At 66.7% G+C, this 13,803-nt stretch overlaps 1 protein-coding gene across 1 annotated transcript in view; it reads right to left on the bottom strand.

Moving 5' to 3' along the window:
• The window catches only part of COL16A1 (collagen type XVI alpha 1 chain), a 28,899-nt gene extending 15,861 nt beyond the window's left edge, over positions 1–13,038 (bottom strand). The window contains exons 1-25 of the mRNA XM_077788512.1: positions 12,963–13,038; positions 10,338–10,400; positions 10,116–10,233; positions 8,759–8,882; positions 8,406–8,681; positions 8,247–8,327; positions 7,441–7,572; positions 6,525–6,578; positions 5,213–5,248; positions 4,829–4,855; positions 4,095–4,157; positions 3,903–3,944; positions 3,773–3,817; positions 3,018–3,053; positions 2,808–2,870; positions 2,654–2,698; positions 2,469–2,564; positions 2,297–2,335; positions 2,018–2,062; positions 1,241–1,276; positions 610–726; positions 492–527; positions 366–401; positions 205–279; positions 66–110 (exon numbers count right to left, since the gene is read on the bottom strand). Coding sequence (XP_077644638.1) covers positions 66–110; positions 205–279; positions 366–401; positions 492–527; positions 610–726; positions 1,241–1,276; positions 2,018–2,062; positions 2,297–2,335; positions 2,469–2,564; positions 2,654–2,698; positions 2,808–2,870; positions 3,018–3,053; positions 3,773–3,817; positions 3,903–3,944; positions 4,095–4,157; positions 4,829–4,855; positions 5,213–5,248; positions 6,525–6,578; positions 7,441–7,572; positions 8,247–8,327; positions 8,406–8,681; positions 8,759–8,882; positions 10,116–10,233; positions 10,338–10,400; positions 12,963–13,038 — 1,806 coding nt within the window. The remainder of the gene's footprint in view (positions 1–65; positions 111–204; positions 280–365; positions 402–491; positions 528–609; positions 727–1,240; positions 1,277–2,017; positions 2,063–2,296; positions 2,336–2,468; positions 2,565–2,653; positions 2,699–2,807; positions 2,871–3,017; positions 3,054–3,772; positions 3,818–3,902; positions 3,945–4,094; positions 4,158–4,828; positions 4,856–5,212; positions 5,249–6,524; positions 6,579–7,440; positions 7,573–8,246; positions 8,328–8,405; positions 8,682–8,758; positions 8,883–10,115; positions 10,234–10,337; positions 10,401–12,962) is intronic.
• Positions 13,039–13,803: the final 765 nt, after the last annotated feature.

Raw genomic sequence — 13,803 nt, 5'->3', positions numbered from 1 at the left:
CCCCCCCATGGGACGACCCCCGCTCCCCCCCCAGGGATGTTCAAAGGGGGGCTGGGGTCGCTCACCTTGTCCCCCTTGATCCCGGCCAGCGCGGACAGCCCCGCCTGGCCCTGCAGGACACGCAGTGGTCACTGCCCCGGCACCCACAGCACCCCAGGGTGCCCCGGGACGGGGTGGGGTGGGGGGTCCCACCCCGCTACTCACCGGCAGCCCCCGCTCCCCTTCGAGGTCCCGCAGCGCGGCGAGGACGCGGAGGTGGCAGGGCTGGCACGAGTCCCCCTGGGGTGGCAGAGGGGACAGCTCAGGGGCTGCGGTGGCCCAGGCGGGGGTGGCACGGAGGGTGGCACGGAGGGTCACACACTCACCTTGTCCCCTTTCATGCCCTGGATGCCGGGATCGCCCTGGGAAGGGAGAGCAGGAGCTGGGCGCTGCTCGGTGTCCCCCCAAGCCGGGGACAAGCCAGCGCAGCCCGTGTCACCCGTGTCACCTACCCTGTCCCCTTTGGGTCCCGCGGGGCCGGGGGTGTCCTGGGAAGGGGGAGGCAGAGGGGACATCAGGGGTGCTGAGGTGACAGCGCTGCTGCCCACCCCCCCGCGGGCTGACACTCACCGAGACCCCGTCCCTGCCGGGCGCTCCGGGCTCGCCCCGCGCTCCCGGCTGGCCGGGAATTCCGATGGCACCGAGGGTCCCCTCGGGGACAGAGGGACACACCTGGCACGGCTCGCCCTGCCCGGGGGGAGCGGTGACACAGAGGCTGGGGTGGCGCCCAGGATGCCCCAGGCAGCCCCATGGCCGGGGGATGTGGCCGTGGCCGCCGTGTCACCGCACCCACGGTGTCACCGCACCCACGGTGTCACAGCACCCACCATGACACTGTCCCCACAGTGTCACAGCACCCACAGTGTCACAGCACCCACAGTGTCACTTCACCCACAGTGTCACACCACCCACAGTGTCACAGCACCCACTGTGTCACTGCACCCACAGTGTCACAGCACCCACAGTGTCACAGCACCCACAGTGTCACTTCACCCACAGTGTCACACCACCCACAGTGTCACAGCACCCACTGTGTCACTGCACCCACAGTGTCACAGCACCCACCATGACATTGTCCCCACAGTGTCACCTCACCCACAGTGTCACAGCACCCACAGTGTCACTGTCCCCACAGTGTCACCTCACCCACCATGTCACCGCACCCACAGTGTCACCGCACCCACGGTGTCACCTCACCCACCTTGTCTCCTTTCGGCCCCAGCACCCCGGGGAGACCCTGCGGGAGCAAAGTGGGTCGGGGCTGCTCCAGGGAGGCCACCTTGTGCCCCACCAGTGCCACCCAGCACCCTCAGCTGCCACCAGCCCTGTCACGGGGCGATCCCGGCCTGAGGGACGCTCCTGCTTTTCCCAAATCCCTCTCGGTTCCCAATTTCCCAAATCCCTCTCGGTTCCCCATTTCCCAAAGCCCTTTCGGTTCCCAGTTTCCCAAAGTCCTCTCCACTCCCAATTTCCCAAAGCCCTCAGCTCCTGCTTTTCCCAAAGCCCTCTCAACTCCTGATTTCCCAAATCCCTCTCAGTTCCCAGCTTCCCAAATCCCTCTCGGCTCCCAACTTCCCAAAGCCCTCTTGGTTCCACATTTCCCAAATCCCTCTCGGTTCCAAATTTCCCAAATCCCTCTCGGTTCCACATTTCCCAAATCCCTCTCGGTTCCACATTTCCCAAATCCCTCTTGGCTCCTAATTTCCCAAAGCCCTCTTGGTTCCACATTTCCCAAATCCCTCTCAGTTCCCAATTCTCCAAATCCCTCTCGGTTCCCAGTTTCCCAAATCCCTCTCAATTCCCAATTTCCCAAATCCCTCTCGGTTCCCAATTTCCCAAAGCCCTCTCAGCTCCCGGTTTCCAAAACCCCTCTCGGCTCCCGGGCTCGGCTCCCGGCCCCTCTCCGGCCAAGCAGCCCCGACCCCGAGCCAAAACCGCGGCCCTGGCCCCGGTTTCGGCTGCCGGTGCCGCTACTCACGGGGGTCCCGGGCGATCCTGCGGGTCCGGGAGCTCCGGGGCTGCCCTGGAGGCAGAGGAGGGAAATGCTGAGCTCAGCAAGGAGCAGCCCCTGGGGACCCCGGGACCCCCTGTCCCCCCTGTCCCCCAGGCCACGTCCCTGGGCCACCCGGAGCGGTTGGTGGCTCCAGCTCAGCCCTGCTGGACCCAGCTGTGGGTGGGGGTCCCAGCACAGCCCCCCTGCCCTGCCAGGCCTGCTCTGGGCACGGGGGGCACCTGGCACCCCTTTTCCTGCCCTCACCTTCTCTCCCTTCGCACCTGGGGGGCCACCGGGGTCACCCTGAAAAGGACAAAGGGGGGTGTTAGTCCCGCTGGGGTGCCCTGGCCAGCCGGCTCTGGCTGTGGGGTGGCACCTCGCCCCTGCCACGGCAGCGCCCACCACGGGGACGCCGCCTTGGCACGGGGCTCCTCACCGGCTTCCCTGGAATGCCAACCCCCGGAGAGCCTGGCTTGCCCGGGGGTCCTGGCTCACCGGCCAACCCCTCCGGTCCCACGAGGCCGGGGTCACCCTGGAGGGCAATAAGAGGGGGTGGTGGCAGCGCTGGCAGTGCCACCAGGTGCCCCATCTCCCACCTGGCACCTCCAAACCCCCAGGTACCTTCTGGCCCTTGGGCCCCACCACGCAGATCTCTCCGGGACGGCCCTGCCGGGAGGGGAGGGGGGTGTGAAAGCTCCTGTGGGCACATCCCCCTGGCATGGGGGATGCCCGGGGGTGCCCAGGGGGTGCCCAGGTACCCCCCAGAACTACTCACATCACGCCCAGGGCGCCCTGGTTTGCCCTGCAGTCCCCCATCACCCTTCTCACCCTTCTGGCCCTGCAGGACACACAGATGTCACCTCTGGTGTCACCCGCGGTGTCACCCAAGTTACCCAGGCTGGTCCTGGTGCAGGTCCTGGCACCTCTGCCACCATCCCAGGTGTCCCTGCTGCCATGCCAGGACCCACAGGTGGGATGGACTCACCTTCTGCCCCTCAGTGCCAGCTGGGCCCGGGAGTCCCTGCAGGGGAAAAACAGGACAGAGCGGGTGCCCAGGTGGGCTGGTGAGGGTGCCTAGGTGGGCTCGTCTGGGTGCCCAGGTGGGCTGGTGAGGGTGCCCAGGTGGGCTGGTGAGGGTGCCCAGGTGGGCTCGTGTGGGTGCCCAGGTGGGCTCCTGAGGGTGCCCAGGTGGGCTCGTGTGGGTGCCCAGGTGGGTTCATGCAGGGTGCCCAGGTGGTTCATGTGGGTGCCCAGATGGGCTCATGTGGGTGCCCAGATGGGCTCATGAGGGTGCCCAGGTGGGCTCGTGAGGCTTGTGCAGGGTGCCCAGGTGGGTTCATGAGGGTGCCCAGGTGGGCTCATGTGGGTGCCCTGTGGGCTCCTGAGGGTGCCCAGGTGGGGTCATGAGGGTGCCCAGGTGGTTCATGTGGGTGCCCAGATGGGCTCGTGAGGCTTGTGCAGGGTGACCAGGTGGGTTCATGTGGGTGCCCAGGTGGGCTCGTGTGGGTGCCCAGGTGGGCTCCTGAGGGTGCCCAGATGGGCTCATGTGGGTGCCCAGGTGGGCTCGTGTGGGTGCCCAGGTGGGCTCATGCAGGTGCCCAGGTGGGCTCATGCAGGGTCACCTCCTGCTCCTCTCATGCCCACATGGAGCTGGACCCGCAGAGTTCAACCCCCTCACCCCAGCCCAGAGCAGGGGGACCCCCGCAGTGTCCCCACAGCTTGTCCCCAAGTGTCACTTACCACCTGCCCACGCTGCCCCTTCTCACCCCGCGGCCCCTCGGCACACTGGGAGGAAGAGGAGGAGGAGCAGGAGGTGAGCGGGCAGGCAGGGATGGGGAGGGGGTTCTGGGGAGGGTTTGGGGGGTCTCACCTGCACGGGGCCGCCGGGGTGGGTGCGCACACAGTCCGTGCCCTGCAGAGGGGGAGGTGGCTCAGGGACAGGGGGGGTTCGGGGGACAGGAGCACCCCCAGGGCAGGGGGGTGTGCCAGGGACCCCGCAGGGAGTGACCCCCAGGGCCAGGGGGACAGGGACAGTGGGGACAGGGACAGCAGGGACACTCACACGGTCACCCTTCTCCCCTTTGCCACCGGCGGTGCCAGGGAGGCCCCGCTCGCCCTTGGTGCCCTGCAAGAGAGGGAGGGAGGGTGACAAATGGGCACAGGGTGGGGGATAAACCGGCACAGAATGGGTGAAAAACCGGCACAAGGTGGGGGATAAATGGGCACAGGGTGGGGAACAAACAGGCACAGGGTGGGGAATAAACGGGCACTGGGTGGGGGATTAACCAGTACAAGGTGGGTGAAAAATGAGTATAGGATGGAGGAAAAATGGGCACAGGGTGGGGGATAAAGGGGCACAGGGTGGGTGAAAAATGGGCACAAAGAGGGTGACAAATGGGCACAGAATGGGTGAAAACCTGGCACAAGGTGGGGAATAAATGGATACAGGGAGGGGAACAAACAGACACAGAGTGGGGGACACATGGGCACAGGGTTGGGGACAAACTGGTACAGGGTGGGTGAAAAATGGGCACAGAATGGGTGAAAAACTGGCACAGGGTGGGTGAGAAATGGGCACAGAATGGGTGAAAAACTGGCACAGGGTGGGTGAGAAATGGGCACAGGGTGGGGGATAAATGGGTACAAGGTGGGTGACAAACGGGCACAAGGTGGATGACAGACACAGGGTGTCCCCACGTCCCTGAGTGTGCCCGCAGCTCCTGGCAGGGCTGCCCTGGCACCGTGTCCCCACATCCCTGCTGGAGCTCTGGGTGTCCTGGCAGGTGACAAACCTACCTTTGGGCCTGGGGGACCGAGGGTGACCTGTGGGGACAGGACAAAGGTGTCCCCAGGGAGCCTTGGAAAGGTGGCAGCAGCAGAGCCCTGAGCCCGCCACGGTGCCCATCGTCCCAGCACTCTGTCCCCAGTGCCACCATGGGGCACGGAGTGTCCCCGTCCCCTGCCACCCCCCTGCCATCCCCCCCACCGCAGCCCAGCCAGTGGCTGCTGCAGGAATGGGGCCACATCTGGAAAGGATCAGGGCCCTTCCAGATGTTGCAGGGCCAGGAGGAGACGTGGGGACGTGGGGGGCTGGTGGCAGCGGCGCGGTGGCTTTTGTCACCCCCAGGTCCCAGCCCAGCCCGGCCAGCTCGGGGTGCCCCCGGCCAGCGCCACACTCACATTTCCCGGTGCCAGCGGGGCCGGGCAGGGCGGGCACTGCGAGGAACAGGGGTGGAAGCTGGGAGCGGCCCCACGCACGGCCCGTGGCACCCCAAAACCCAGAGCACCCCAAACCCCAGAGCACCCAAAACCCCAAACCCCACAGCACCCAAAACCCACAGCACAAAACCCCAAACCCCACAGCACCCAAACCCCAAACCCCACAGCACCCAAAACCCAGAGCACCCCAAACCCACAGCACACAAACCCCAGAACACCCCAAACCCCAAACCCCACAGCACCCAAACCCCAGAACACCCAAACCCACAGCACAAAACCCCACAAAATCCAAACCCCAGAGCACCCCAAACCCCACAGCACAAAACCCCACAGCACACAAAACCCCACAGCACCCCAAACCCTACTGCACCCAAAACCCCACAGCACACAAACCCCAAACTCCAGAGCATCCCAAACCCCACAGCACCCAAACCCCAAACCCCACAGCACCCAAACCCCAAACCCCACAGCACCCAAAACCCCAGAGCACCCCAAACCCCACAGCACCCAAACCCCAAACACCACAGCACCCAAACCCCAAACCCCACAGCACCCAAAACCCCAGAGCACCCCAAACCCCACAGCACCCCATTCCCTGAGCACCCCACGCCCGTGGGGATCCCCAGCAGCTCCTCCCGCCAGCCCTGGAGCTCCCTGGGCACAGGGAATTCCTGGGTGGAGCCGGGAGCCGCCACCGGGGCAGCTGCCCTGGGTTGGTGCGGATTTCGGATTTTGGGCCTGACGGAATTTCGGATTTCAGGCCTGAGAGAATTTCGGATTTCAGGCCTGATGGAATTTTGGATTTCGGGCCTGACGGAATTTCAGATTCCAGGCCTGACAGAATTTCAGATTTCAGGCCTGACGGAATTTTGGATTTCGGGCCTGACGGAATTTCAGATTTTTGGCTCTGCCGAGCCAAAGCAGCCCCCAGGGGAGCAGGATGTGGCCATGTCCCCGTGGCCTCCAGCCCCGCTCTGCACCCCTGGGACACATGAGGGAGCCGTGAGGGATCCCGGAGATGTTCGGGATGAGGAACAGGAGCTGGAGACGTTTCCCAGCCCTGGCAGCACTCCGGAGACGCTCGCAGGGAACAAAGAGGCTTTTGGCCAGAGCTGGGATGGCTCCAGCGGCAGCGCGGAGCCAGCGGGGCCTCGATTCCTGCTCGGGGGAGCAGGGCAGCCGCAGGGCAGGGACAGAGCCAGGACAGAGCCAGGACGGGGTGGGTGGCACCCCGGGGTGGCACTGGAAGGGAGCTGGGATGGGACACACTCACCTTTTCCTTGGGATCGTCCCGCGGGCTGATCCTTGCCGAGGTTCTGCCCGGCTCCTGCAGGGAGGGAAGAGCGCGCGGTGGCACCTGCCTGGGTGATGCCAGCCCGGGGGATCCCTCTCGTAAATCCCGGTGGCATCCAGGGTGGCACCTCCCTGTCCCTCGTCCCTGCCGGCCACCGACGCCTCCCTCCCGTGTGAGGCAGGGGCTGGGACAAGGGGCTTGGACAAGGGGGGTGCACCGGGGCAGGGATGGGATGGGAATGGGATGGAAATGGGAATGGGACTGGGAAGGGAATGGGGTGATGGGGTGGGGAATGGGATGGGGATGGGATGGAAATGGGGTGGAATGGAATGGGGACTGGGATGGGACTGGGATGGGGATGGGATGGGAATGGGATGGAAATGGGGTGGGACTGGGATGGGGAATGGGGTGGGAATGGGATGGAAATGGGAATGGGATTGGGAAGGGAATGGGGTGATGGGGTGAGGAATGGGATGGGGATGGGATGGAAATGGGGTGGAATGGATGGGACTGGGATGGGGACTGGGATGGGGAATGGGGTGGGGAATGGGATGGGAATGGGATGGGAATGGGATGGGGTGATGGGGTGAGGAATGGGATGGGACTGGGATAGGACTGGGATGGGACTGGGATGGAAATGGGGTGGGACTGGGATGGGACTGGGATGGGACTGGGATGGGACTGGGAATGGGGATGGGAACAGGATGAAGATGAAGATGAAGATGAAGATGAAGATGAAGGTGATGGAGATGGGGTCGGGTCAGGGGACAGGACGGGGACCCAGGATGAGGATGGAGACGGACACAGGGAGCGGGACAGGCCCAGGGGTGGGCAGGGGGAGCGGGCCGGGCCCGGGGCCGGGGGTGGGAGCGGGCCGGGCCCGGGCGGAGCTCACGGTGCCCAGCGGCTCCTCCAGGCAGAAGCAGCGGGTGAAGACGCGGCCCTCGGGCTGCGGCACCATCTCGATCAGGTTGCTGCTCTGCAGCAGCTCCGCTTGCCGCCGGGTCTTGGGCGCTTCCGTCTGGCACTGCAGGGAGACAGCGGGGGTGGCACGGAGGGTGCCAGGGGACAGCCGGGGCCGTGGGGACAGCCAGCACGGGGCCGTGGCACAAAGGGGACAGACCTGCCCTCACTGCGCCTCAGTTTCCCCTGTGGGGGAAACCCTGAATGTGCACAGGGCAGTTCCAGGGTCCGGCTGGGTTTGGGGTGAGGACACTCGGGGACACTCAGGGACACTTGGGGGCACTCGGGGACACTCAGGGACACTCGGAGATACTCGGGGGCACTCAGGGACACTCGGGGGCACTTGGGGGCACTCAGGGATACTTGGGGACACTCAGGGGCACTCAGGGACACTTGGAGACACTCAGGGACACTTGGGGACACTCGGGGGCATTCAGGGACACTCAGGAAGACTTGGGGACACTCAGGGGCACTCAGGGACACTTGGGGGCACTCGGGGGCACTCAAGGGCACTCAGGGGCACTTGGAGACACTCGGGGGCACTCAGAAACACTCAGGGGCACTCGGGGGCACTCAGGAGAACTTGGGGAGACTCAGGGACACTCAGGGACACTTGGGGACACTCGGGGACACTCAGGGACACTTGGGGGCACTCAGAGGCACTTGGAGACACTCAGTGATACTCAAGGGCACTCGGGGACACTCGGGGACACTCGGGGGACACTCGGGGACCCTCACCCCGCTGGCAGAGATCTCGCAGCACCCCTCCTGCCTGGCCAGCTCGGCGTCGCAGTAGATCTGGGCTTGCTGGATGTCGAACTGCGGCGGGACACGGGCGACGGGTCAGGGGTGACCCGGGCACCGCGGGCAGAGCCACCCCAAGCCCGGGGCACTCACCCGGACCGGGGTGCCCCGCACGGCGTCCAGCCCCAGGAAAGCGTTGCCCTCCGGGGCCAGCGCCCGCCGCGGGCCCAGCGGCTTGGAGGCGATGGAGGCGCAGTCCAGGTGCACGGACACGGCGTGGTCCTGCACGGCCAGCACCACCTTGTGCCAGCGCCCGTCGAACAGGGACGCCACGGCCTTGCCCGCGAAGATGGCACTGACAAAGTCGGCACCCGGAGCCCGGGCCTGGAACTCCAGGCTTCTCTCGGGGCCGTGCACGGACAGGGAGAGCTGGGCACAGAGGGGACAGCGCTCAGGGACGGCTCCCGGCCACTCCTGGGGTGTCCCGGCACGTTCCCGGGCTGTACCTGGGGGTATCCCTGGCGGTCGGTGACCTGGAAGAGGTGCCAGTGCTCCCCGGTGCTGTTCTTCTTCAGCAGCAAGGTGAGGACCAGGGTGAAGGTGGGGGGCAGCCCCCGGGGGAACACCTGCCTGTGGGGACAGCTCTTGGGGTGGCTGGAGCCTACGGGGTGCTCAGGGCATGCAGCTGGCACCCAGGCTGGTAGCACCCACTTTCAGGTGGCAGCAGCACCCCAACAAACCCCCACCCACGCCCCTGTGGGTCCTGCCGTGCTCTGTCCCCACTGGTGGCACCCCAGGTGGCATCACAGCGGGTTCTGCCCCACGCCGTGCACCCCAAAGATGTTGGTGAGGCTGCAGAGCCCAGGGTTGAGCTGGCACCCCAAAATTTTGTCACTGTAGAGCCAGGAAATGCATCCATCATCCCCAAGGCGGCCCTGGCAGCTTTTCCCAGCTCGCCCACAGCTCATTCAACCACTGGAAGGAAATATTTCCTCCAGGCTCTGCTCCGCTCTGGCCTTGGCTCCACACCCGCGGCTTTCCAAACCACTGCCCTGGAGCTGCACCAAGGGATGGGCACTGGGACGAGGCCAGCGGTGCCCTCTGCTCTCCATGGGGCACGGGGACACCCTGACGGGGCACCCCCAGGATGGCACAGCCCGGGCTGGCGCCGTCTCCAGACACCCCAAGGCTGGATTTGGGATGCCAGGAGCCCCCGGCCAAGAGCAACACCAGGCTGGAGCATCCACCCTCCCTCCCGAAGCCATCCCGGGATTTGGCTGCCCAGGTTGGATCTCCTGGCCCTCCGGAGAGCCCCATGCCCACAGGGCTCTGTGCCAGCCCCGGGGCAATGCAGGGACACGCTGCAGCATTTCCTGCAGGAGCAGCTCCCGAGGACGTGGATCCGCTGCCACCCCGCCACGCCGCAGCGTCCCTGCCAGCCCTGGCACCGCGGGCACCAGAGGCAGAGGGGACACAGGCCAGTCACCCTGTGCCCCCCCGGCAGCCCCCCAAAATCCTGTTGGGAGCCTCTGGAGCTCGTCTGGACCCTGTGGGCTCTGCCAGCCACGGAGCAGCCACAGAGTCCTGCTACAGCAAGGTTTGGCCACCACCCAGCAGGACGGGCTTTGCTTTCGAGGAGAAAGGTGTTGGGGCAGCCTCGGGGTGCCCGGTGTCCCCACGGGTGGCACGGAGCTGCCTGGCATCCCTGGCACTCCCTGGCATGAGCGAAGGGCAAAGCCCACCCAGCTCCACGCAGACCCCGACTTCACGACACCCAGGGGTGGCCTGGAGGAGCTTTTGGGTCACTCAGGGCCACCTGAGGGGTCACCAAGGCCACCTCACGGGTCAGCCAGCGCCACTCACTGCGTGGGCTGGACCAGGGGCACGGTGCCCAGGCGCAGCACCGCCGGCCCCCGGGCGCTGCGGATCTTCTTGACGGACGAGATCTTCAGCAGGTCGAACCTCTTCACCAGGTTAAAACCTGCAGGACACAGCGGGGGACATGAGACCTGGCCCTGGGACAGGTGACAGTCCCCAGGCGGGTCACGGAGGTGTCAGGGGATGCCTGAGAGGGTCTTTCCTTACCTGTGACATTCTCATACTTGTCCCCAAGCAGATCCTCGTCCCAGAGGTGCGGGCACAGCTCCCCTGCGGGGAAAGCAGCGCAGCATTGTCACCGCAGTGTCCCCAGGAGCCGTGGGACGAGCGGGGTGGGGACACACAGAGCTCCCCAAGCCCACGAGGGCCTCGGGGTGCTGCCAGCCCCCGAGGCAGCGCCCCGAGCAAATCCCAGCCCCGGGAGCCGGGAGGAGGAGGCTGGAGTGCTCCGGGAGCAGCTCGGAGGGGACAGGGCTTGGGAGGGGACAGAGATTCGGAAGGGACAGAGCAGAGGGGACAAAGCTTGGGAGGGGACAGAACAGAGGGGATAGGGCTTGAGAAGGGACAGAGCTGGGAGGGGACAGAGCTTGGGAGGGGACAGGGCTCAGAGGGGGCAGAGCTTGGAGGGGACAGAACTTGGGAGGGGACAGAGCAGAGGGACAGAGCTTGGGAGGGGACAGAGCTTCAGAGGGTACAGGGTTTGAGGGGACAGGGCTGGGAGGGGACAGAGCAGAGGGGACAGAGCTTCGGAAGGGACAGAGCTTTGGAAGGGACAGAGCTTTGGAAGGGACAGAGCTTGGAGGGGACAGCGCTGGCCCTGCTGCCTCCCACGGGTGAAATGCTCTCCCCAGCTCCAGCGTGTTTCTCCTCCGAGCAGCCCCGCGGCTGGAATCAGCAGCAGGAGACTCGGCCGGGCGCCAGGGACACCCGCGGTGCCACCGAGAGCTGTCCCCTCGTGCCCCCTCCCGCTGCCGGCTCCGAGCCCTCGGGGACAGGCGTGAGGGTCCAGCCGGAGGCTGAGGAGCAGGAAATGGGAAATGCCGCGTCAGGCGCGGTCACGGGGGTGCTGCTGCTGTTTGCAAGGATAAATCCCAGCTCCGGCAGCACCGACCCACCTCCAGATGTGCCAGATGTCGGGAGGTGCGAGATAAAGGAGTAAACAAGGGGGTAGGGAGAGAGGGATTTGTTTTGTCTCCATGCAAACCGGCCCTGCAGGAGGATGGGCACCAAAAATTCTCAAAAATTCTCCCAACTCTTCCTCGGATGTTCCTGGCAGGTTTCTGACCCTCCCCCAAACCCCTGCCCACCTCTGTCCAAGAATTTGGCACCACCGTGGCTCGTGCCCCAGGCTGACCACGAGGCCAGCAGCGGTGTGGGGACACATTCTGGGCCTGGGGACCAAACTGACCACAGAGTCAGGGGTGTGGGGACATGCTGGACATGCTCTGGGCCTGGGGACCAGGCTGACACAGGGTCAGGGGTGTGGGGACACGCTCTGGGTGTGGGGACCAAAGTGACCACAGGGTCAGGGGTGTGGGGACATGCCCTGGGCCTGGGGACCAAAGTGACCACAGGGTCAGGGGTGTGGGGACATGCTCTGGGCCTGGGGACCAGGCTGACCACAGGGTCAGGGGTGTGGGGACACGCTCTGGGCCTGGGGACCAGGCTGACCACAGGGTCAGGGGTGTGGGGACATGCTCTGGGCCTGGGGACCAGGCTGACCACAGGGTCAGGGGTGTGGGGACATGCTGGGCATGCTCTGGGCCTGGGGACCCCAGCCAATGCCACAGCCATGAATGTCACTGTCACTGTCACCTGGGCAGGGGTCACCGAGGAGCATAAATCACCCCAGTGCGAACCCTTGGAAACCTCTCCCAGCCCTGCTGCTGCTCCCAAGGGAAAATCCCGCCTGGCCAACGCTCTGTCACTCAGGAAAGGCCGGGACACGCGAGGCCACGCCGTGCCGGGCAGCAGGAGCGGGTGACAATGACAGTGTCCCCTCCTGGGCCAACCCGGGCTCCCCGGGGCTGAGCCACCGCTCCGCCCGCAGCCAGCCTGATGCAAGCCCGGTGTCGCTTCCAGCGGCTCCTCTGCCGCGGCCCGGGGCTCATCCCACACCGGGAGCCACCGCCAGGCCGGGGACAGCGGGCAGAGCCGGGCTCATCCATCGCGGACACCCCCAGCCCTCCACCAGGCTGCTGCAGGGCCAGGAGGAGCCGTGGGGACGTGGGGGGCTGGTGGCAGCGGCGCGGTGGCTTTTGTCACCCCCAGGTCCCAGCCCAGCCCGGCCAGCTCGGGGTGCCCCCGGCCAGCGCCACACTCACATTTCCCGGTGCCAGCGGGGCCGGGCAGGGCGGGCACTGCGAGGAACAGGGGTGGAAGCTGGGAGCGGCCCCACGCACGGCCCGTGGCACCCCAAAACCCAGAGCACAAAGCCCCAAACCTCCAGAGCTCTTCCCGGCTCGCAGCTGGAGCCCAAACCTCCCTCGGGAGCTCCGTGCGTGCTCACCCACCCTGCCCGGGGCTGTCCTGGCTCACCCGCCCCGCCCGGAGCCGCTGGCACCGAGCGTCCCGAGCCGCGGAGTGCCCCGGCCCCATCGCTCCCTGCCGGCACGGCTGCGGGGCGGTGTCGGGGTGTCCCCCCGCAGCCGGGCTCGCTCGGCTCCGCTCTCCCCGGCCCCTCGCCCGCACGGGATGCTGAGCAAAGCCCCGGCGCTCGCCCGGGAGCCGCCGCTCCGCGCCTGGCACAGCTGACGGTGCTCTGCCACCCCCGGGGCTGACCCTGCTGTGACAGGGACAGCGAGGAGGGAGGTGGCTCCCGGGGCTCCTTACCTTGCGCTGGCAGCGGCTCCGTCCCCTGGCAGGCGCTGAGGAGCCCGGCGAGCGCCAGGGCCCAGAGACCCCTCATGGTGCCCGTGGCACAGGCGCAGGGCCCGCACGGCCACCTGCAAGGGAGACACCCCGGGATGGGCACCTGGTGGCCACCAGCCCATGAGGTTGCCCACACCGGGAAAGCCACCAGCATGGAGTGGCACTGACCCTCCTGGCCATGGCTCAGTTTTGGGGGTCAATGTGGTCCCCGTCCACCCCAAGCCTCAGCATCCCTGCGTGTCCCTGCCAAATTTACTCCAAACATTTGGAAATGCAATGGCTGAGGTTCCCCAGAGCGGAACCGGGCACCTCCTGCGTGCACCCACCCAGGGCGGTCTCACCACCTCCCGGTCCCGTGTGGATCCCGGGGTGTCCCGGCAGGTCACCCCGACCTGGCCCCCCTCCTGCTTCCTGCCACGAGGCAAGCCGGGGCCGGGACAGACGGACACGCTTGGCTCCAGGGGCTGCTGCCAGAGCGGGACGTGCGGCCCCGTTCTTCACCCCACGCTCCCCCCGGGACCCCCGGCAGCGGGGCCACCCCTGCCCTGCCCTGCCCTGCCCGCCTGCTCGGCGCTCTCTCACACCCCCGGCTCTTCCCAGGCTCCCAGCCCCGCTGTCCCCCGTGCCACAGCCCCTTCCTTCACCGCTTGTCCCCTGTGCTGCCACCCGGCCCCGCTGGCCTGGCACTGCCCGCGCCCCCCGCTTCTGCCACCCGCCTGCACCCCGCTCCGCGGCTCCCCCCGCCCGCTCCCCGCCTTCCCTGCGCCGCACCCTCCGCACCCGCGGGTCCCCGCGGCCCCGG

This window comes from Lonchura striata, chromosome 26 (assembly GCF_046129695.1).
Source record: "Lonchura striata isolate bLonStr1 chromosome 26, bLonStr1.mat, whole genome shotgun sequence".
Classification (NCBI taxonomy): Eukaryota; Metazoa; Chordata; class Aves; order Passeriformes; family Estrildidae; genus Lonchura; species Lonchura striata.
Note: the sequence above shows the minus strand (reverse complement) of the source record. Positions and strands in the feature narration are given on the sequence as shown.